The 25,221-nt window shown below is 35.6% G+C and overlaps 2 protein-coding genes across 2 annotated transcripts; one reads left to right on the top strand and one right to left on the bottom strand.

Moving 5' to 3' along the window:
• The first annotated feature begins 975 nt into the window (after window positions 1–975).
• LOC130960357 (uncharacterized) lies at window positions 976–6,178 on the top strand. The gene is made up of 3 exons (XM_057885738.1): window positions 976–1,294; window positions 2,727–2,939; window positions 3,383–6,178. The coding sequence occupies exons 2-3, from the start codon at window positions 2,828–2,830 to the stop codon at window positions 5,821–5,823; spliced, it is 2,553 nt and encodes an 850-aa protein (XP_057741721.1). The 5' UTR covers window positions 976–1,294; window positions 2,727–2,827; the 3' UTR covers window positions 5,824–6,178.
• A 75-nt stretch (window positions 6,179–6,253) lies between these two features.
• On the bottom strand, window positions 6,254–14,079 carry LOC130961485 (uncharacterized). Its single transcript, XM_057887416.1, has 5 exons — window positions 13,697–14,079; window positions 7,963–8,187; window positions 7,701–7,776; window positions 6,935–7,061; window positions 6,254–6,766 (listed from the first exon to the last, which is right to left on the bottom strand). The coding sequence occupies exons 2-5, from the start codon at window positions 8,074–8,076 to the stop codon at window positions 6,535–6,537; spliced, it is 549 nt and encodes a 182-aa protein (XP_057743399.1). The 5' UTR covers window positions 8,077–8,187; window positions 13,697–14,079; the 3' UTR covers window positions 6,254–6,534.
• Window positions 14,080–25,221: the final 11,142 nt, after the last annotated feature.

The following is a 25,221-nucleotide window of genomic DNA, read 5'->3' as shown; positions in this document are numbered from 1 at the left end:
TTCATTAAAATATTTCTATTTACAAAATTATTTTAATAATGAACATAAAAAATCAATAATATTAGCTTATACAATAGTCAGAAGAACAACAATGTCATATATGGGAATTTTTATAATAAAATTATATAGACGAATTATTCAAATCTTACTGTAATCTAATAATGCTTATGTAATCAGTTAAGAAATAATATAATATAGAAAAATAATAATGTCACTCATTCACTATTATTTTGATAATATATATATTAAATTTATGCAAATATACAATAAAAGAAATTAAGTGAGAAGTGGCATTATAAAAAAAATTGAGAGTGGAATTATTATTTTTCAATAATATAATGTTAAATATAATTTTATATTTAAAGTGATGTACGCAACTTTTTTTTTTTTTACGGTATAATCAAGTTAGATTTTGTGAATTTGAAAACTGAATCGTTTAAATTTGATTGATTTAAATTGGATTGAATTAATGTGTTTTTGATGATTGAGTTCGAACTGATCAAATTTAAATTAGATCGATTCAGGTAATTAGATATCTAATAGACTTAAATTTTGTATGAAAAATTGGAAAATAAATTGAAAAAAGGGCAAAAATTATGTGACACCGAAGAAAAAAATTATGTTAAGGAAGGAAAAGAAAAAGAGTGGCTAATTCAAGTGAAGTCGACTACATCTGAGTTTTTACCAAGAATAAAATATACATCTTTTTCAAAAGTTTCTTACAAAATAAAATGTCGTTTTTAATAAAACAAAAAAAAAACTGTAAAAAAAGTTTATGTTTATATTGCTAATAAGTATTTTTAGAATACCTATTAGAAAAAGGAAATATATAGTAAAGCTTAAGGAAAATTTCAAAGGAAAGTGGTATGATTTTGGTCAAAGTTGACTACACCATGTAGATCCCTTCTAAACACGAAATGGAAGACTCCCCTCTCACCATTTTACACAACAACAAACAACGGCTAATATCATCACATCAACACAACACAACTCTACAACACCTCTCTCTCTCTCTCTCTCTCTCTCTTTCTCTCTCTCGTTTTCACACTCTTTTCTCCATTCAGTTTCTCTTAGTTTTATATCTTTCCTTCCATTTTTCTGAACAATTTCTTAGAAGATCGAGAATAAACATCTTTTCTTCCCTACTATGCCTTTTAATTTTCCTCATCCTTCCTTCTCTTCTCTTCTTCCGCTTCGTGGCGTTCAACAATTTTAGTTAACTCATCAGAGCTTCTTCTCTAAGCTGCAACCATATCCATGAAATCGCATCCAATAATCTAACCGGAAAATTCAGGTTCTCTTCTTTAACTAAACCTTCGCTCTACGTATCAATGCGTCCTCCTCCTCCTAGATACGAAAATTACATATTATTTCATAGAAATGTGTTTTATTATGGAAACGGAAGCACAAAACAGAACCTTTTCTCGTAAAGATAGAAAATACCGATCTTCGTTTCTGTCTTTTCTGAAATCTTTCTATTTTTGTATTTTTTGTTTCACAGAAAGAATTCAAATACAATCTCATGTCACTTGTGCTTTTTTATTTGTTGTGGCATGCATTGTGAAATATTACTTTTTACGGTTTATTTAATTTTCACTGAATACCGAATAGTATCTCTTAAATCGTATATATCTTCTGTTTGGTTGAATATGTCAACACTCTCTACATTTTTTATGCGAAATTGTTTATATATATATCCGGTGCTGTTTATTACTTTATTTTACTATGAACTCAGCATACTTAATTGATGGAATTGTATTAAATTATTTGAGATTAACTGCTTGAAGGCATAATAATTTCCTCTGTGTTTCTGCGTGGCATTATTAAAGTTAAACATGATGTGGTGTACCAAAAATAAATTAAGGAGCAGTTGAACTTGTTACCTTTTTAGCTTGTAGCACTTTTTGTTTGTCGTTTAATACAACAAATTAAAGGACCACGGGGTACGGAACTTCGATAGTGCATAAAGAAAAGGAATTGAAGTGTTTTAGCATTTTTGTCTGTATATAAAAACTGGAGTTTGTTCTTTTAAAGTAGAATTTCTCACTTAGGGAAACCCATAACAGAGGAATTTCATGTGATTAAGTGGTATCAGGTACTTCTTAATTTTATCATACATTTTTTTTTCTCAAGGAAAAAAGTTCGTGTCATATTTTATATAAGAGAATAAATTTAAATCTCGTAACATATTAGTGTGTGCTTTTACAAATAAACAAATGTAATATGTGATATCAATCTTCAGGAGTCCAATGCAATTTATCATGTCAGTAATTTAGTACTAATGTTTGGAAGATATACTACGTTATAAATAGGGAAAAGAAAAATAATACATACTAATAAGTTTTGAACAGGTTGGATCACGATGCCATATTCTTTTGCTTTTTCATCACTATGACTTGAATTCAACTACTAAATTCTTGTTTTAGTAGGTAATCTATAAGTACCTTAATAAGCAGTTAATAAGTTGAAATGCATTTTCTAAAATCATCATTAAGGTTGAACTAAGTTTGAGTTGTAGGATTAGCTGATGTAGAGTCACAATCATTATCATCTTTGTCTCAACTTATAAAATATGTTTTAAAATTTGTATTCTAAATCGTTATGTTCATTTCCTATTACATTTCATTTGTTTGAATAACATACTTTATTAGTTCTTCTAAAAGAACAGTAGTTTTGCACTTTTGAAGTAATCCTAGCTGAACTCTTTTATTTTTCTTTTAATGCAGAAACTCAGTGGAACTTAGTTTTTGTAATTTGTTGATATTGGCTTTGACAATCACTTCTGTTCAAAATTTGTGGTCAAGAAATTTGGACTCTTTGGAGTAAGATGTCTGGTGAGGTGGTTCGTGTGGTTAAATGTCCGAAATGCCGGAAACTTCTTCAAGAGCCTACAGAATATGATATCTACAAGTGCGGTGGATGTGGCACAACTCTTAAAGGTGAAAGCTCTAATAATTTTTATACCACTGTACTCCTTTAAAGTTTTATTCTGTTTGGAAAACCTTGGATGGAGAATAATTTATATGCACTTCTAAGGTAACTTGTATTGTCGTGTGAGAAAAATTCAGAAATTTGTCAAATCTCTTGACAATTTCCTGAATTTCTTTGAGAGAAATTATTCTACAAAAAATTTTCAGAAGTGAAGTTTATGGCTGCTGCACTTACATAATGTACTTGGTTTGACCATAACATTCAAAATTGTTATATACTTCTCTGTTCTTGATTGACTTAAATGTTTTGGACTCTGAATCAAATACTACTTGCTTGATTGTCAAGTCTATTTTGATTATATTTAATTTTTACCAAGTTATAAAAATGACTCTGCGGATTCTATATACTTCTTGTTATAAACTATTGAAATCCTTTGCTTCCATCTATACAGCTAAGAAGCGAAGAAGTGTCAATGTGATCGAAGGATCAAGTACACAAAAAACTGATGCAGCTCCTAGAACATCGTATCTTTTTTCTGAAGATAAACAATGTGGCAATAGGAAGCAGGTGGCTCCTCAAGAAAATGGTCCGAAAGCGAAAGCTACTTCATTTTCCTCAGGAGAATATTATATGGATAAAAATGTTGGAAGGGATCAGCTTCAACCATTCAATTTATCCAATGAAGAACTAGAAAGTGAGCTGGATAGCTATAAGTTGACACTCAGAAGGCGTAGAGTGCCCAATAAAACCACTTGCTGTGAGATCGAGGAGACAGAGAGTGGAAACTTAGCATCAGAAGGATCAAAAGAGTTTTTCTATTCTCCGGATAAAAATGACAATAGTAAGAAATCAGCTTCAACAGGAGAAATGTCTGAAATGAAAGTTACAAGTGATTCAGAAGTAGATGAAGAGTTCAACACTGGAAACTCGTCACCGGAGATAACTTCTGGAAGTGATCGAGAACAAGCCAATAACAACAATTCAACTCTGATAGGTTCAAACACTGAAATGGAAGTTAATGGAAGTGATTCAGGGAGATTAGAAGAGTTAAATAATGGGAGTTTGCTACTAGGAGGCGAAGAGGATGATAACAAAAACAAGTCAACTACAAAAGATTTAAAGCCTCAAGTGGAAATTAAAGGAATTGGTTCAGAAGAAGAAAAAGAGTCAAGTACTGAAAACTTGTTAGTGAAGGAAGCAGAAGATATTTCTGGATCAGATGGTGAAGATGGCAATAATGACAAGTCGGCTCCAGCAGCAGCAAGCGCTGAAGTGGCAATGATTAAAAGCAACTTAGAAGAAGCGGAAGAGATAAATAATGGGAACCTGTTAAGAAAAGAGGAGTTTAGTTTATGTGTTCCAAGTGGAGATCCGAACAACGAACGAAAGGCTCTAGTTGGTGCAAAATCTGAAGTGGCCACTGCGGAAAGTATTTCTACCACCAAAAGCTCAAGAACTGAGAACGTTGTATCTGAAAAGGAAACCATTTTTCATGGTACTCCTGATAAAGTTGATGAAGGTATGTCTGGTAATCATGTATCTTCTAGTGAACTGCAGAAGCAAGCTCAGAAAGGTATTCACCATAGCTTTGATCGCGTGAGGTCTGTGGATACATTAGATACCAAAAAGCTGGTTAATCCAAGTCCAACGCTTCACAGTATGGTGGGAGCCGGATTTTCTAAATCCGCTACCACTAGAAACACTTATGTATATGATGGCATTGAGAACACAAACACTTCTCCTAATAGTGTTTCTGAGGAAACGACCAGAAAGGGAAAAGGTCTTGTTAACCCCATGTCATATAGAGATCTTGGAACACAACACCAATCACATTTGTTCAATGAAAAGCAACATGACATGAAAGGCAGCAGAGCAAATCAAGAAAACAAAGAAATGGGGACTACTACAAGACATGGTCATCAACATTGGATGAGAACAAAGAGAGATGAGCTTCCATCAAGAATGACTTTCCATCGAAGCAGTTCCCAATCTCACTATGAAAGAAACAGAATGTCAAATCAATTGCACGATGACCTCTATCGCAATTCAAGGTTTCTTTCGCCTGACTCGTATGAGGACACTAACCAGGAAAAGATGAAACTGTTAAGAATGATCCACAACTTACAGGATCAGCTCAACAGAACTCACCATGTGAGTAGGGAAACAAAAAATGGAAGACTATCCACAGGAGTCTGTTATAAGGAAAAGCATATTCCTTCACATCATAACCATGACCTTCATGACAGACGATTTTCTCGTGGTGTGGATTATCTTAGATGCAACGAAAGATGTAATCATCAAGTTCGCTGTCACCAAAGGCATAAACTTTCTCAGGTACCTTATTCAGATGAGGTAACAAGCAGTGTGCACCACATTTATCATTCTTGTCCAGAATGCTATCCTACAAAGTGGCATTTCCCAGCAAATTTGCCTCCGCGTGCTCTTCACCATCATGAAGAGTTATTCAGGTCTTATCCAGGCCTAGATAGCTACTCTCCTTGGCACTCTTATTCTTCCAGTATGCAGTGGTCCACTACCTCTAGACTCCCAGTGTATGGAAGTGAAACAAAATCTGACACTCACAAGCATAGGGCTGACAAGTTAAGGAGATATTTAAGGGAGAAAGAACACATGACCAAGTGGAAATATCGGCCGGTAGCTGGTGGAGCTCCTTTTGTTACTTGTCGTAAATGCTTGAACCTTCTGCGGTTGCCTGAAGATTTTCTCCATTCTAAAAGAGGACATTGCCAACTAAAATGCGGTGAATGTTCAGAGGTATTCAAGTTTTCGCCGCAGAACAGAAAACTAGCTTCTCATTCATCAAATGTTTTAGGCCCTCCATCAAGTGACCTCAGTGGAAGACCTACAAAATGTTCACAACTTCATCTATGATAAAACTATCGAACTCAAGAAAGAGACCCATAGTCTCAACAGAATATAGATGTTTAGTGAATCTGAATTGAAAAGCTGGGGAGGACCAAGAATGTAAAGTTTCCTTGTCTAGTGTATGTATCCAACTACCCATAGCTTCATCATTGTATAAATGATTTGTTGTGCATAGAAGTGGTTAATGTGGGTATTTTAAAGTCCTCATATAATTCTGAATTCAATTTTCAGATATGTAGTTAGCGTATTTATACCCTGATAATATGATTAGATATTAAGGGTGGATATCATATCCATGCCATGTAATCACTAAAACAAATGTGATCACATTGATGTAACATTATACTAAAAATAGTCATGTTAAGTAATTTTTTTTTTCTGTTTCTCTTTTCCTTGTTTTTTTTTTTTTTTTTTTTTTGGTCAGTAAGTGGTTGGATTATAGATAGCATGGATTAAACAAAGTTGGAATCCATTCTATTCTGCTAGGTTTAACTTGAAGAACCAAAGACGAAAAATAGAGGGCAACACCGCGTGCTCTTCAAGAAGCATTCTACAATGGGTAGACCCCAAGTTATCAGGATGTTTTTTGAGTTCCGCATCATGAAAATTTAAATAAAAGAGAAGGTAAAAAAGATTTCCTAATCTATTTTGATTGGTTTTTCCAGGGACCATCACTTGTATCATGGTTGGTTGGACTATGTAAGTTGGAACCACTGTTCAAGCATCTGTATCTGAACTGGATTCCGAGTCTTCTTCAATTTGACCCTCAAAAGGTCTCATCCGGTTCGTATTGGCTTCCAATGGGGTTAGTCCATCATCATCATCATCGTTGTCGTCATCATCTTCCTCATTGTTGTCATTGTCATCATTCTTCTCCATCTTGTTTTCTTGTTGGGAGCTGCTCCTTTCATTTGAATCATCAACCATCTCAGATTTAAAAGTTTCAGGCCTACATGGAAACAATGAAGTATAAGATGTGCCTTTGATATGGTTACCAATGAAAACTGCCATATAAAATTCTAATTGGATAGTAAAACCCTGTTATCAAATGATTATTCAACAGGGAAACTCAATGCAAGTAGAACTCTAGAAATCAAAGCTGGAAATGAGAGCACACCATTCTGGAGATTTCTGAAGTGCTCGAACTTGCTCGTAGAAAAGAACCTGGGAAACAAGACAAGCCACCTTGCTACCAGATTCAAGAGCCTTTTCCTTTCCACTTTCATCAACTACAACAAAGCTCCCTGCACATTGAGAAATCAACTTGTAATGGTTAACAGATGAAGTGGAGGCCAAAGAAATTAATTCAAAAGAAACAGCCCAATTTCTATATATGCTGAACCGAAATTCATTCGCTGAGGGGTCAAAGTTACATAAAACACAGCAAGTTCCCTAAATAGATTATTCAAATAGCCATAATCAATGTTTCAACTACAAGTGTAGCAGTAGAGATAAAGGAATTAATCATTTCAATTCTGATGGTAACAAGAGTTGACACTGCTTTAAAACAGATCATATAACATATTAGCATTAAAGTTGTCCCAATACCCAGATGGATATAGAGAACCATCGTCCACTGGTTTACTATGATAAAGAAACAATATTACTAGAGAACAAAAGCAAAATGCTAAATTTTTCGTGTTAATGCTCAAATTAATCCTTGAAAGCTCAATTTAGTCCTGCAAAATACCAACATAATGTGAGATCAAATTGAGGCATTGAATCTTTCCGGAACTAAATTCACTCATATATGATCTTTCAAGGATAATTTTGAGCATTAGTCCTTTTTTTTTTCAACTTTTAGAAGACAAAAGGAGATGGCATGTTCAATAGCCTCTAAATTAGAACAGTGGGTATTGCTTTGCTGCTTATATAGAACAAACCTCGTCTTATCCACATGCTCTTCTGAAATTTAGCAGGAAATAGCGCTAATGATTTCTCACCGCGTGCATCCATGACCTTCGATGCAAGAAAATAATCATAGTAGAACACCAATAAGAACAATATGAACTATGAAGTGAGCTATCAAAAAATAACTATCCATTTAAATGATTTGAATGGATAAGAATGTTACGAGGTTCATGGATCAAAACAAAAGTGATATGAAAAGATGATTTCGAAGATGTAGAAGTTGTGAAGAAGTACCTCAATTAGATTGGAGCCACGGAGAGAGACAACCTGCATGATGGATTGACCATCTTGAAGGGTAATGTACCGTTCCTCCGTTGCTCTCTTCAAATTCTTCCTTCCTCCTCTCATGGCGAAAATTCACTTCCCCTAAATCAACGTAAACCTAATTTCACCACAGCAGAGCTAACAATGGTGCATTCGCTCTGGCAGTGGTATATTTCACTGTGGAGCTCTAAGCTCCTGGAATTGGTTTCCCCACGGAAATAAGAGTCATCATTGTTAGACATAACTAATGCAAAAAAGATAATAAACTACCAAGATTAGCATTTCCTTTTGTTTGATACAATAATAAAATAAAAATAACATTTTATATACTTTTTTTATATACTTAAAAGGAAAAAATTGTTGTTGTTTCACTCAATCCTCACACACTCTCACTCACTGTTCTGCAATGTATTGCAGATCTCACACTCGAACTGTTGTATGTTCAGAGAAAAAGAGAGAGAGAGTTGAACACTAGAGAACTGAAGAAGCAAAAAAAACTACACTCTACCACTATTCAATAAACTGTTAAATACAATAACAGAAAGAAAAGGAAACTAACCACTCACTCCACTATCTTAAGAATAGGACTCCACTTCCTTAAAACTAGAAACTAGCTGAATAAAAAAAACTAACTTACCTCTGAGGCCACTAATAACTTTGACCCTATTAACTGAATCATACACATAAGCATAAAACAGAAATAAATAAATATCAGGTCCTAATACATTATCTAACATTTCTCCTCCTTGGATTAGAGACCTGGACACATTCCAACTTCATGAATCAATTGACTAAATCGACTAACAGCAAGAGGCTTGGTGAAGACATCAGCTATCTGATTATCTGTCTTGCAATACTTCAGCTCCACCTCTTCCTCCTGTTGTGCTTCACGCAGATAATAGAATCTCAGCTTGAAGTGTTTAGTCTTGCCATGAAAGACTGGATTCTGAGCAATTGCAATTGCAGCTTGATTGTCCACATACAACACAGTTGATCTTTTCTCTTGCAGCCCCAAATCACAGAGTAACTTCCTGAGCCATACTGCATGCTTTGCAGCTGCAGTTGCAGCCACAAATTCAGCTTCAGCTGTAGACTGTGCTACAACTTCCTGCTTCTTTGAGCTCCAGGAAAAACAACCTGATCCAAGTGAAAAACAGAAACCCGTTGTGCTTTTCATGTCTTCCACCGAACCACCCCAGTCACTATCTACAAAACCAACCAGCTTCATCTCAGGAACTGCTTTGAATTTCACACCATAACTTTGAGTCCCCTTTAGATATCTCAACACCCTTTTTGCTGCAGTAAGATGTTCCTTAGCTGCACAATGAAGGAACCTCGATAGAATACTCACTGCATACTGAATGTCAGGCCTAGTAGCTGTTAAATACATTAGACAGCCTACTAGACTTCTGTACTCATTCTCATGCTCAGAATTCTGCACATTACTCTTGCTTAACTTCTCTTTCTGATTAACAGGAGTAGTGACTGTCTTGCATTCTCCCATTTCAAACCTCTTTAGGACCTCTCTGATGTACTTTTTCTGACAGATGAATATCTCACCTTCTTTTGCTGAATCTCCATGCCAAGAAAGTAAGACATTCTCCCCAAATCTGTCATCTCAAACTGCTTCATCAGTCCTACCTTCAGCTTCACTATCTCACTCTCCTCCTCTCCTGTAACAAGCAGATCATCGACATAGATAGACACCACCACAAGGCCTCTCTCACTCTGTTTGTAGTACAGAGTGACTTCACTTAGACTCTTTTGGAACCCAAGCTGATGTAGATAACAATCAATTTTGCTATACCAAGCCCTGGGAGCTTGTTTCAGCCCATACAAGGCTTTCCTCAGCTTATACACTTTGTCTTCATGGCCTTTAACAACAAATCCTTCTGGTTGGTCTACATAGATGTCCTCAGATAGGTCACCATTTAGGAAAGCTGATTTCACATCCAGCTGATAGATGGTCCACCTTTTCTGTGCAGCAACAGCTAGTAGCAATCTGATGGTATCCATGCGAGCAACCGGAGCAAAAGTTTCAGAGTAGTCCACCCCACTCACTTGAGCATATCCCTTCACAACCAACCTGGCTTTATACTTGTTCACAGTGCCATTTGGGTTCAATTTTGTCTTAAAAACCCATTTGACACCTATAGTCTTCTTGTGATCAGGCTTAGATACAAGTTGCCATGTGTTGTTCTTGTTGATCATGCTCAGTTCTTCTTTCATAGCTGAGGCCCACTCCACACTTCCTTTTGCTTCCTCAACTGTTCCTGGTTCTAGGAGAGCCACATTACATCTGGCATAGACCTCTGCCAGTGGTCTTGTACCTCGCATAGGCAAATGATCAATCAATTCATCTTCAATCAGCTCACACTCATTCTGTAGATCTGCTTCCTCATTTAACTCATCCTCATTCTGCACATTAGCTTCAACTACAATATTGTCAGCCATTTTCTTTTCAAATACTGCCCTCTCCCAATTTTTATCTTCACAAAAAATCACATCTCTACTCACAGTAATCTTTTGTGCATCAGGACAATACACTCTATAGGCTTTAGACTGAGAACTATACCCTACAAAGATACCAGCCTCACCTCTATGATCAAGCTTGTCTCTACTGATTGAAGGAGTTAAGTAATAGCATAGACAACCAAATGTTCTTAGTCCACTAACCTTTGGTTTGTACCCGTGCCATGCCTCGAATGATGTCTGCTTGTTGAGAGCTTTGGTTGGTAACCTATTCAACAAGAAGACAGCAGTATTTACTGCTTCTGCCCAGAAGCTCTTGGGTAGTTGTTTGCCTTGTAGCATACATCTTCCCATCTCCACAATGCTTCTATTTTTCCTTTCACTCACCCCATTTTGTTGGGGAGTATAAGGAACTGTAAACTGCTGCTTTATGCCAGAATCCTCACAGATGGCTTTGAACCTTTTTGAGGTATACTCACCACCATTATCACTCCTCACTGTCTTTATTTTACAATTTGCTTCATTCTCCACCTCTTGTTTGAACCTCAGAAATACTTCATCAACTTCTGACTTTTGTTTGAGAAAGTAGACCCAGCAAAATCTTGTGCAGTCATCAATGAAGGTCACAAAGTACTTGCTTTTGTTCAGTGACTCCTCAGGCATAGGCCCACAAACATCTGAGTGAACCAGTTGAAGCTTCTTCTTGGCCCTCCATCTTGTTTTCTGGAATGGCTTCCTTACTAGCTTCCCTTGCAGACATACTTCACAATCAGACACTTCACTTCCCAACTGAGGCAAGTCTTCAACTAAACCATGCCTCTGCATAAACTGCAATCCCTTATAGTGAAAGTGACCCAACCTTCTATGCCACAACTCCTCCTGACCCTGCACACATGCCATAGCTTTGCTCTCTTTGCTTGCAGGATCGAATGCAAATGTTTTGTTCTGCATAGGGATCCTAAACAAGAGTTTGCCCTCCTCATCTGCAATAGCACATTCATTCTTATCAAACACAATCTTCATGCCCTTCTCAACTAACTGTCCCACACTCAGAAGATTCTGATCTATCTTGGGAACATAGTAGACATCAGACATCAGCTTGATTCCTCCAGGGCCTTCAAGTAACACATTGCCTCTTCCTTCAACCTCTAGATGATCACCATTCCCAATTCTCACTCTAGTATTGACTGATCTGTCAATATTAGTGAAAATTGCCTCATTTCCTGACATGTGATTGGAACAGCCACTGTCCACCAGCCATCCATCACGTGAGACTTGAGACACAAAGCCTGAAGCAGCAAACAATTGCTCCACTTCACCTGCAGCTGCTTGAGCCTCTCCTTGTTGAGAGCTCTTTTCTTTGCAGATTCTCTCTATGTGCCCCATCTTCCCACACTTCCTGCAGACTACATTTGGTCTTCTCCAACACCTAAAGAAAGGATGACCTTTCTTTCCACAGTGTTTGCAGGCTTCATCACTCCTTTTCCTCACTTGTGCATCACTTGAACTAAAACTGGTCTGTTGAGCACCAAACTGCTTGCCTTGCTTCTTCTTCTCACCACTTCCATGCTTCACCCTAGCCTGCATTGCACCTTCAACTGGCTCATCTCCTCTCCTCAGTACCCTCCTTTGTTCTTGTGCTTGAAGAGCACTAACTGCTTCAGCAAATGGCATCTCTGAGATTTCTCTTGTGTTCTCAAGAGATGCTATAGTAGCTTCAAATCTTTCAGGTACAGAACACAGGAGTTTCTCGACAAGTCTTTCCTCTCCAAGATCAGTACCCAACAGTGCCAATTTATTGGTTAAGTCTAGGAGTTTATTAGCAAATTCTTGAACTGATTCATTTTCCCTCATCTGCACTCTTTCTAGCTCCCTTTTAAGGTTCATTGCTTTCATTCCTTTAATCTTCTTATTGCCCTCATATTCTTTCTTCAAAAAATCCCAAATATCTTTTGCAGATTCTAGACTCATAATCCTATTAAAAATAATAGGAGTAACAGCAGCATAGAGACTAGATCTTGCTTTGGCTTTTCTAGTCACACGTTCTTTGTAGAGCTTTTGTTGATTTGCAGTTGGATTGACAACCAATGGAGGCACCACGTAGTCATCCTCCACTGCCTCCCACAGATCAGCTCCTTCAAGGAATGCTTTCATCCTCACTTGCCAGACATGATAATTGCTCCCATCAAGGATTGGAGGAGCAATGCCTGCTAGCCCAATAGTTGTTGATGAAGCTTCCATCACCACAGCCCTTAAGATACTTAAGGCTCTTGATACCAATTTGTTGTTGTTTCACTCAATCCTCACACACTCTCACTCACTGTTCTGCAATGTATTGCAGATCTCACACTCGAACTGTTGTATGTTCAGAGAAAAAGAGAGAGAGAGTTGAACACTAGAGAACTGAAGAAGCAAAAAAAACTACACTCTACCACTATTCAATAAACTGTTAAATACAATAACAGAAAGAAAAGGAAACTAACCACTCACTCCACTATCTTAAGAATAGGACTCCACTTCCTTAAAACTAGAAACTAGCTGAATAAAAAAAACTAACTTGCCTCTGAGGCCACTAATAACTTTGACCCTATTAACTGAATCATACACATAAGCATAAAACAGAAATAAATAAATATCAGGTCCTAATACATTATCTAACAAAAATATCTACAACAGTGGAGCCAGGATCCAAGAATAAACTTGGTCAGGACTCAGGAGCAGTACCTATGCAAAATAACCAAAATAACCAAAACAGAACAAAACCCAGCAACACCATAACCTATTTGCCTTTTTTTATGGTTAGCAGAAGCTCTAAGAGAGCACAGTAGCAGTCCAACGACCATGTCATACAAGTTCAAAGAAAGAGAAAAACGCAGCTCTACAACAAAAATAAATCAAACAACAAAAACCATCAATAGGATAACACTAGGCATATCAAATTAGGTATACAGTGTCTATTTTCGTAAAATTTCATAAGACATCTGAACTGATTCTGTTCACCAATTTCGTCTCTCCCTCCCTCACCTAACAGTGACATAATTCTATTTGCCACTTCCAGTTTTCACACCTTGAACCATAAGACAAATTATCATAACTCTAACTATTTGCCTATTACATCTGCTCTCACCTTCTAAACTATTAACACCAAAAACTCAAAACCATATATCTGCACAAACACATTATTAGAAAGCAACTAAATATACTAATTAGAGAAAATAGAAAAAGAACGAACCAGAAACAGGACAGCCGAGGAGAAGCAGACTCAGAAGCACGAGCGGAGCAGCCGAGCAGGACAAAAAGCAGCGGCGGAAACAGAAGGGGACGCAGGAGGCGAACGAAGCAGCCGCGGGCGGAGGAACCAGAGGCAGAGGCGGATTCAAAAGCACGAAGCGCGGACGCAGGAGGCAAACCAGTTCTCTCTTCTCTGATCTCTCTTGGAGGCTAGTGTGACTGCGTGAGTGTGAGAACGGAGACGCTAGAGTTGAACGGAGCAGGAGGAGACGTGGAAAACGGAGCTACAATTGCCGGAGGCGCTGACTCTGGCGGAGTAGGAAAACAGAAAGGGGGAAGGGGAGAAGAGGAAGGTAGTAGTAGCAGCAGCAAGAGCCAAGGGCAGTTGGGGCGGGTTCAGATCATATAGGGTTTCTTTTGATTTTTTTAAAGGGTAAAGAATTTTTTTTAAGTTACCCAAAAAATATATATTTTTTTAATTTTTATCAAAAATTTTTAAATTATTTTTAATGTTTAATTTTATTTTTAACGTTCGAATTAAATTTTAATTTTATTTTTATTTTTAATTTTTTTATTGTCATTAATTAATTAAATTTTTTATATAGAGTTAATAAAAGATGATCTTGATGATAGTTCTAGAAAGAAAGAGATGATGCGGGTATCCAATTCGGACCAATTTATTCGGGTAGGATTGTTTATTCGACTCGCTGTGAATAGGGTAGGATGCAGTACGAGTTTGTCTGTATATAGGGTAGGGTACGGGTTTAGGGTATACCCTACTCTATCTTGACCGTACTCCTAATATATATATATATATATATATATATATATATATATATATATATATATATATTATGTATGTAACGAAAAAAGTAAATGTTGAAGATACAATATTCTTATAAAAACTTGAAATAACCACTAAGTTAGTTGATGATCATATTATTTATAATTTTATATTGGATGTCTTTAAGATTTTATTATTTTTAATTTTAATTTGAATTTATTTTTTATTTTTTATTTTATTAATATGCATGAAATTTAGAATGGTTGAATTTTATATTTGTTTAAAAATTTTTTATTTTTTTGTAGGTAGGATCGAGTAAGATAGAGTTAAAAATTTTAGTGTGCGAGTAGAGTTAGGGTTGAGAGATTCTCAACTCACGGATAGAATAGGATTAAGTTTTAAAAAAAATTTTAACCCATGAATAAAATTATGTAGAGTCCAAATCTTATCCTATTCTATCCATTAACAGGGAATAAGAGATAAAAATAGATTTGATGCCTTCTGAATTCATTAGCGAGCTTCATGGCTTGAAAGAATAACTCTCTAGGAGTGTTCTTCTTATTCTCAAACACCTAAGAGTTTCAATCTAATCAAAATTTTTACATCAGGTATACTGTTTGGTCATTTGATTCTTATACTAGTGAATTATCTGGTGTAGAAGCATATATGATTTCTACACATGTAGAAATGCGATGTCATTGTAAAATCTTGACAGGTGTTTGTAGAAAAAATATCTTTGTTGTTGCAGTATTGTGCAGGACGTGTACAATGATTATCATGTGGAGGAGTGTGTTGGTTTTGGTTGGAGATGAAGTAGATTAACACTAATTAACAATTAATAATAACGGGCTGTAATGATGGGCTGAATGTTTTTTTGGTATAGTGAGTGTATTCAAGTAATTACAAAAAGCACTCTAATTAGCTGGTTAGGTGCATGTAAATTGAGCCAATATAATTATCTGTTTTGTCCTTTGAGTAGATGAAAAATGTTTAAAATAAACTAACGATACATTTAAAAGTGAACATTCATAACATGGGATGCAGATGAAAAAAAAAAAGAAACGAAAATGTTTGCTTTATAGAGTAGTGTATAAGGGAGTTTTAAATGAATTTTGTTAGTTAATCCTAGTACAAACATATAATAAGAAGTAATATGAATAATTATGCAATTATAGTGCTGTCAACCATAGTTATCAAAACTGAATTGGTGATCGAACCGATAAGATTATTGGATTACTGGGTTATTGGTTCAACCGGTGGTTATTGGTCGAACCGGTTAACCTGATATAATTAAATAATTATGTAAAATTTAATTATTTTTTATTTATTATAAGTATTTTTATTTGTTTTTATAAAAATAATTATTATTTTCAAATTTTAATATTTTATTAATTAAATTTATATTTATTGTATTATTATATTATTATAAATAAAAACTTACATACAGTTAATTTTTATGTGAAGTTGATATTTAAAAATAGTTAGATGATTTGACAAATTTAACTAAATATCATCTAATAATTTTCAACTATCAACTTCATATAAAGACAACTGCATGTGAGTCTTTACCTATTATTGTATATTACAAGTATTTATTGAAAAAATAATATTAATAGATATCATATAATCATGAAAAGAAAAAATAATTTGTGATTAATAATTTTTTTGTTTATCTTTTTAATATATATATATATATATATATATATATATATATATATTAATAAAATTGAGTGACTTTAAAATTAAAATTAATTGAATATAAGTATAATAAAAAGTTACTATATGTATTATAATTGGGATATATATTATTAAGAATGAATGTAGCTTGGTGGCATGAGTGTCCTTGCAACCTTGGTGTAAGCAGTTCGAACCCGTAGCCATTTTGGAAAAATTTTCCAAAAGACACAAAGCTTTGACACTTGGTTCCAAAAGACACAAAGCTCCAAAAGACACAAAGCTTTGACACTTGGCACGCTGGAGTATGGTGGACTTGCAGAACCTAGATGCGTGGTAGCTTCACCTTCGGTTGGCTGAGCGGTTTGGTCCGGACCGATTTTGGCCCGTTTGTTCCGGGTTCAACCGGTTCATTCTGGTTCTCAACAAAAGACACAAAGCTTTGACACTTGGTTCCAAAAGACACAAAGCTCCAAAAGACACAAAGCTTTGACACTTGGCACGCTGGAGCATGGTGGACTTGCAGAACCTAGATGCGTGGTAGCTTCACCTTCGGTTGGCTGAGCGGTTTGGTCCGGACCGATTTTGGCCCGTTTGTTCCGGGTTCAACCGGTTCATTCTGGTTCTCAACCTTGAACGGTCTTACTTTTGGACCGAACCGGTATAGGGTCCAATTTACCGGTTTTTCGGTCGAACTGGCCGATTCGGTCCAATTTTGACAACTATGCTGTGAACAAATGCATGAAGCAAGAGAAAACGGAAAAAACAAGCGTTTAAATTATTTTTTTATTCGTTACAATATATTTTTTATTTCTGTTATTATTGTCTTTATTCTTTTTTTCTATGAATATTTGAAAAATATGATAAATATAAACTTATTAATATAGGAATTTTTATTTTAATGAATAAATTAATTATAATAATTATTGAAATAAATATTTTAAAAAATTATTACCGAAATAAATATCACTTTCTTATCTCGTTTACATTGTAAACGAGATATAGCTGGGAGACGTCTTTAAATAGATGTTGTTCATAGCCTTTGACCGGGTCCCAGTTTAAACTTTTCAACGACTTTCTCGTCTCTTTTACCCCTTTCTAACCATATTATCAATACATACGACGATGACACGCGTAGTTGGTAACGATGGAGACATCAACAGGCTGAACGAGACTTCCCATTACGCCTGGGCAGTCGACTTTGGGGTTAGTTTTGCTGTGTTGAATTTTGTGCAATCCTCTATAAACATATTTTTGTATGTGGCCATGGTTAGGGTAGTCGCAAAGAACTAGAGTATAGTTTGTAGAGTTAGAAATAGGTCACTTGTAAAAATTTGAAACTCTATTTAATTGTGGTAGGTTATTACTACGACATAGTTATTAGTTTAGAACTCTATTTTACCTGTGGTAGGTTGTTACTACTTATTATAATATTCTAGTTAGGTTTTTTTTAGTATCAAATATATTAAAATTAACAGAATACTATTCTTCGATAAAACAAGTAATTAAAGATGTAAATATGTTCTTAATTAGAAATATCTTTAACTTAGAAAGAAATATTTATTTAACTTTAATATTTTTTATACTAAAAAGATCTTGTTACAAAAGCTTTAAAATACTTAAAAACAATGTAAGCAGCGTTTATAAGGTATCTCTTGCCCTCGGCTAACTTAAAATGAGTCATAAAGTTTGCCGCCATGTGTCTGATACAGTAAGCGTGAAACACTCTAGGGGATGCCAACCACTGTCATCGGCACTAAGGCCGGCCTTGATGGCCTACAATCTATCGGAGATAACCAGTAGGCCATCTTGTGGGGTGACATGGCGTCTCAGATTAGTAAGGAAGAACGACCATGACTTGGTACTCTTGGACTCGACATTGGCAAAAGCAATAGGCATGATGTTGCTGTTGCCGTCTTGTGCCACCGCTATAAGCAACACTCCACCGTATCTGCCATACAGATGCATGCCATCGACAGAAACAAACGGCTTACAATGGCGGTGGTGTGAATGAGTTACGTTGAGGATTCCCTATTGTTGCACAAAAATGTCTCTCAGATTGTGAAGTGTGGCGGGCACTATATCCCAAAAGTGTGACGGGTACTATATCCCAGATAGCGCTGCCTCTAGTGAGATGGTGGAAGGTTGAGGATTTCCTTCTTTATGTTCCTCCCGAGGAAGTGCGACAGAGAGAGGATATCCAAGTTAGCTACCAAATGTGCCGAGCCTGGCAGTTTAACTAATGCGTGAGCTCACGGCTAGTAGAATATGCATGCATCATACTACATTTATTTGAAATTGATTCAGTCTACATAATTGTTTTGGTTTACCTATTTGATATTCTGTTAACTGTTAATTGTGCTATATATTGTAATTGTAACACCCTACCATACTTAGTCTTATGCTTAAGTCATAATTCAGAGATGGTAAGGTATTACGACCTCTAAAATAAAAATTTAGTACGTATAGTAGTGTGAAAAATGATTATAACTAGGAGCCTTTGAACAAAAGGGATAAAACAAAATTGTAACTCGAAAGCGCAATACTCCGATAAAAAACGTAACAAATAAAGGATAAACTAACGTGAGATTATATATATACAAGGAATGTCAAAAACAAGAATATCAAAACTCAAAATCCGATTGCGAAGATAACTGGTCCGAGCATAGCAATATATATATATATATATATATATATATATATATATATATATATATACATGTAAATAAAATAAGAAACCCCAAAGGGACATAAATACAGAAAATCTATTCTCCAAAACCTCCTCTAAGAGGAGTCATCACAGTTTTTATTATTTAGTGGAGATAAAAGTATCTAAACAAAACATATAAACCAAAATAGAGTCCTGAGAACCAAGGATCTTCGCTAATCCAGAAGTCTCCAGCATGCTTCAGCGAGAAGCCTCACGTCCTGCATCTGAAATCCACAAAATCCGCATGGGTGAGAACTAGAGGTTTTCAGTATGGTAACAGTGCCCACGTATCTAACATGTAATGTCCTGGAAAAGCCAAAGGCAATCCTAGAACTTCCAACAGATAATTCAAAGCTTATAAACAGGCTAAACCATAAATGGCAACTGACTAAGGATTCTTTAGTCTAACTAATACTTCCCTTTCCAATTCCTTCAGACCTCCCAACCACCAGCAGAGTATAAAATGGCAAACACAGTTATATCAAACAAGAGATATACAAATAGGAACAGATAAGGCATTTAGACAATTAGCAAGTAATATGCAGTCAAATAGGCAATCTTAAATAATTCACATAGTATGCATATAATATATGCCTGTCCTAATGGCTGATGATATCATCTGTCAGTCATATAACCAACCGGACAAGTTCTGGTAGATAACCATTGGACTGTTCCTCTGTCGTGCATCCCCAACTCGAGTTACCCTTGATCATCATCATGATCATAATCATAATCCATATCCAACACCCTCAATGGTGTATATTCACGGGGACGAGCTCATCTGGAACTTTCATAGTGTCTGGCCACACTTACGACATAGGGTCAGCAGAGTTTTGAGTCTCCACCTGGAGCACGTGGTGGCTAGCCACTGCTTTCACCCAGGGAAACTCGTATCTCAGATAGTGGAAGTGCAACATTCACATTTCATTCAATACGCATATATAGAATCATATCCAACCATAAATCAATAATTGCTTTGCCGTAACTCGGCAATAACTCAGCCATCCAGCTCATGGTTCAATCTAGAACCAGCCAATTTATCAATAAATACAGCCCATCGGCTCATGGCACATAAAGCACTTCCACTGCCATCCTCCGTATCTCATATAATCATCTTTGACCATCATTGATCATAAGCTTTCCCATTTCTTCATTCACAAGTTATCACATTTCCTAGCTCCTTTCTCATTGCTAGGCATATCAAAATGATTTAAGACATAAGGGGTGAGATTGGAGGCTTAGAAGTATGAAATTTGGCTTTTAAAACTAAAAAATCAACTTGGGATGAAAACAGGGTCACGCGTACGCGTCCTCCTCGCGCACGCGTGGATGCCAAAAAGTTCATCGACGCGTATGCGTCGCCCACGCGCACGTGTGGATGGAAAAACAGCCAAGCAATGCCTACGCGTCAGCCACGCGTTCGCGTGGGTGCGTTTGTGTCCCACGCACAAAACTGGCACAGTTCTCACACAACTCTCGGGAAAATGGCTGGGCATTTGGTACAGCGCATCGACGTGCACGCGTGGGCCACGCGCACGCATGGATGGTGCGTTTTTGAAAAACGACGCGTACGCGTTAGGCACGCCTACGCATGGGGTGGCATTCTGCTAAAAATTTTTCTAAGTTAAAAATTGCAGAATTCACAGATTAAACCCCAAATCTTCCAACGGACATAACTTCTTCATTTTAAATCATTTTTTGCCCGTTCTTCAAACTACATGAACATCCTGGATCCAATTTCATTTCTAAACAAGTTTGACATAAAACGGGGATCCAGAGCCCAAGTAGTATACCCAAAGACCATATTTTCATACAAAACCACAATGTGCTATTTTCAAAACAAACCAATTTCATCCCTTTTCAAAATCAACCAAAACATACAAATTTCAACTCTTTTCGAAATCAATCAAAGTATACCAAAAATCAACATCAAGCCTCCTCAACTCACACATTAACACTTTACCATAGTTCACAAAACCACCATCCAACCATTTTACTCATCTCAATCATATGGCTAAATTACAAACACATTAACATGTCATACATCCTTCCTCATCCCAATTTCCAACAATACCATTTTCAATTAATCATCATTTCATATAATCTATATCATACTCACCATCAACATGGTTCCACCCATAATTCAACCTCAACCATTCGTCAAGCATATATCACAATATGCATTTTTCTCATATATCACACCATAAAGGCATCAATATTCATAATCACATATATGACCACATCATATATCTCAACCATTCAATAATATCAACAATTCAATGCCTATATTAGGGCCTCTAGCCTAAGTTTTCACACCACATTACGTTTTAGATACAGGAAACCGAGACTATACCTTAGCCGATTTTCCAATCTCAACCGGAGCACTTCCAAATCACTTGTCCACAAGCTCTCAAGGTCTCAACACCTCCAAGAATAGATTTTTGTACGCCAAAGCCCTCTTCCAAGCTTCCCAAAATCTCAATTAAGATTCAATATTCACATACACACTACCTAAGCCACAATTATTATACCCAAACACCACAACTCAATACCCAAGCATCATAAAACAACTATTACACTAGGGCTGAGAATCTTACCACACCCAAGGTTCAAGGAGACAAGATTAATCTTCTCCTTCAAGAGAGTTGGGTCCTATAACATTAAAGAGCCCAAAATCTCAACAGTTTTACCCATGAAATTCGAAATTTAGGGATGATGAACTGAAATTATTTCGTGGCTTACCTCAAGAATAAAGTAGTGGGTTTTGTAGAGCACTTCGCGGTGAACGCGTAGCCATAAACGGTGTGGCAATCGGAGCTCTAGATCAAAAGTTATGGTGGTTTGAAGATCAAATGAGAGAAAGAACTTGAGAGAGTGTTCTTCCCCCTTGTGCCTCCATCTCAGCGTGTTCTTGGTGTTAGTGAGGAGAGAGAGTGCTATTTTAGGGTTTATTAGGTTTGGGTCTGGTTGGCCCGGTTTAGCGCGTTCGGTCCAATCTTGGTCCGATTTCTATAAAATTGATATCAAAATTCTCGTCTCAATCTCCTCTATCATATTAAGCAATAAAAATCATATTTTGGGCTTTCTAGAATAAATTCTCATTTATGGATTAATTTAGCCATTAATTAACTGGGTTTTACAATAATTGCTCTCTAATTGTGTTTGCTTTGTATTGATTATTGTTTGTATTTGATTTCATTAATGAGTCTTAGGACTGAGATTTAAGATGATGATTATTCGCAATGGATGGAATTGGTGGTGGTTCAGAGTATGTTTAACTTAGCAAGTTAACCCTATATAAATTAGTTAAGACCCTAGGCTTGGATTCTTGTGAAGTTGGAGATCAAAATTTCCTAGTGGGTTCATATTTTCTTATGTAGTTTTTATTTGGAACTGTTATCCTACTAGGAACCTTTGGATTTTCACCCGTCGTAAATTTATTATTTTTCAGATACAAGATGCAAAACACCTTGTTGAGGATGTAGGATTCTATATGATGAGGCGAAGAATATCCTTTGAGATTTATTTTGGCTCTAGAGTTTTCTCTCCTTTTTAAAATATATTGTTGTATAACTTAAATTCCTCTTAGAGGATTTTGTTGGAGAGATAGATTGTCTACTTTTGTATATTCTCGAGTATTGTAATATTCTAGCTTGCCTTTCTTTGCATGTCGAGACTAGTTACTATTATATATCCTTACTTATATATATATATATATATATATATATATATATATATATATATATATATATATATATATATATTCCACTTTTGTATTCGACGTTATTCGCGTTAACATGCCCATTGTGGGTTTAACAGTTTTCGATGTTTATTTTTTTTATGGGTTCCTAGTTATGATATTATTCTTCTATATTATGTATGTATATCTCTTCTAAGTATCGTAATACCTCACCACCTTTGATTTACAACTATAGCGTAAAGCTCTGTATGGTAGGATGCTACGTTTATCGTATCAGAGCAGTTCGTCCTTGTAGAGCCTGAAGGATGGACCAGTTATGCTTTTGGGCATACTCTAAGTTGTATTTTTATGCTATTTAGGATATATACATGATAAATATATCATAACTGTTCATGATCATACGTTTGAGAATTCGAAGCACTAGACTTGAGATATTGAGACTGATCACCTTAATATCAATTTTTGGTGTGGACAAAACCCAAATGGCATATCGTGGACGTAGACGAGGTCGAGGATGAGGATGGAAAGGTAATAAGGGAACTATTTCATTAGATAATCTGACTGATTTCATGGCTGCAATGGTGAACATGGCTGCTGCCATTAATGCTACTACTGCTACTACCAACCGAATAGTGGATGAGATGGGACAACAAGCTGGGAACGGCAATGGACATGGTGGTGGAGATGATCATGGAGATGGAAGTCGATGACTTTGGCTATGTTATTGAATGTGGATGCGCCAACCTTCAAGGGTACAACCAAACCCACTCAAACTGATAATTAGTTCCAGGCTATGAAAAGAGCATTGTAGGCTCAGCATGTGCCGGAAAATCAGTATGTACAGTTTGCTACTTATCGGTTGGAAGGAGAGGCTCAGTTTTGGTGGCAAGGAGCACGCCGTTTATTGTAGCAGGGTGATGCTACCATTACTTGGAAAGTTTTCAAGACCGACTTTTATAAAAAATATTTTTTGAGTTCGGTAAGGGTAGCAAAGGAATTGAACCTTGCAGAATGTGCTGTTGAAAATCTACTCATTTGAAAAAGGAATTTGTGATTCTCGAAAATGATACTTTAAAAGCGTTAACTTGGTACCCAAGTATAGTGAATATTTGACTGGATAGAAAGAAAATCTTCATATTCCGTAGTTTTCATAATTCAAAAAGGATATTTAGAATGTTTTTTATAGAAAAAGAGGGATAGGATGAGAAAGGAAGGACTCAAATAGGTCTTAGATATGTACAGATTGTGTTAGGAGAATCTAACTCGCGTTAAGGTAAAATTTCCAATCTGAACCGTCACTTTGCAAGTCCTATAAAATTTTTTACGTTTGGAATTTAAAAATTTCTATTAAATATAAATTTATAGAAAATTGAGTTATCTTTAAAATGAATCTCAAACGAAGTCAATCAAATAACCATAGTTTGAGATATTTTCAAAATACTATTAGTATATCAGGCTGCCTAATAAGAGCGCGATTTTCTACTATAAACTTGTAACAGATTTATCTACTTAATTTAATTTGAATTTGATTTTGTACTGAACTTAAAGAGAAAAGCTAGTTTTCTTATCTTTTCATGTAACTAAGGATCATTCAAATCCAATAAGTATGAAATTTGTTATGACTATATCTTGAAAGATGGTTTATTGTCGATTAGGAATTCATTATAGCTTGTGTTTTCATATATTTAAATTTTAAATTAGATATGTTAGTTTTTCAAGTGCATTATTTTAAATTCTTTAAATTATTATAATTTTAATTAATTAATTAATTATTGAATAATAAACATGATTCAAAAAGTTAGGATGTTACATCCACATCCTCTTAAATAAAGAATTTTGTCCTCAAAATTCGTGTTTTATAGGAAGATACTAATTCAACCTCATCTTACCCTAGTAGATTTTATCTACATTTTTCTTTCTATGAAGATATATTATAGTCCTAACATAAATACGTTCAATCAATCCATACATTCAAGCAAAATAAGTAAAGCTACAAAATAGTTCTATTCTCATCATGAGCTAACTAAGTGCACTAAATGTGACTTAGAGATTCAAGCCTAATATAATTATATAAGATAGATTCACATGAGAGATAGTATCATTCATCTCTTTTGTCTTGAGTTATTAGTCTTCGTGTATTAGATATAAATCACACAACATAACATAATAATTCAAACAAGCAGTAAAACATAATAAGACGCTTAAAAAAATATCTTGTAGCCAGTCATATTAAAGCCTTTACTTCTCAATACCTCACAGATATCAAATTCCAATATCAGCTTAATCTTATCCAAATATCTTTTTTTTAGGTCTTGCCTTTTATATCTAGTAACAACTTTTTAGCTCACATTCCAACCCAACTTTCTAAATCTGTCACTACACAATTTGGATATTCTGAATTCTATCTCTTAGTAACCTCAAATTTGTGCAAACTTTGTATCCACATGGCTACTGTCTCAAAATGAGATTTCTTATTATTTCTAAATCATAGTTTTTCTAAGTATATCTACTTCAGGAAATAAAGGAAAATTGAGGGTCACTGTTCTCACAATACCCCGCATCCTTTTTTTGTTTTGCAACTCTACACTAATTTGTTTCTTTGATGGGGATATTCTAGAGATACTTAACTTCATCTTGATTTTTATCATATGTCTTTTT

This window comes from Arachis stenosperma, chromosome 2, assembly GCF_014773155.1.
Source record: "Arachis stenosperma cultivar V10309 chromosome 2, arast.V10309.gnm1.PFL2, whole genome shotgun sequence".
Classification (NCBI taxonomy): Eukaryota; Viridiplantae; Streptophyta; class Magnoliopsida; order Fabales; family Fabaceae; genus Arachis; species Arachis stenosperma.
Note: the sequence above shows the minus strand (reverse complement) of the source record. Positions and strands in the feature narration are given on the sequence as shown.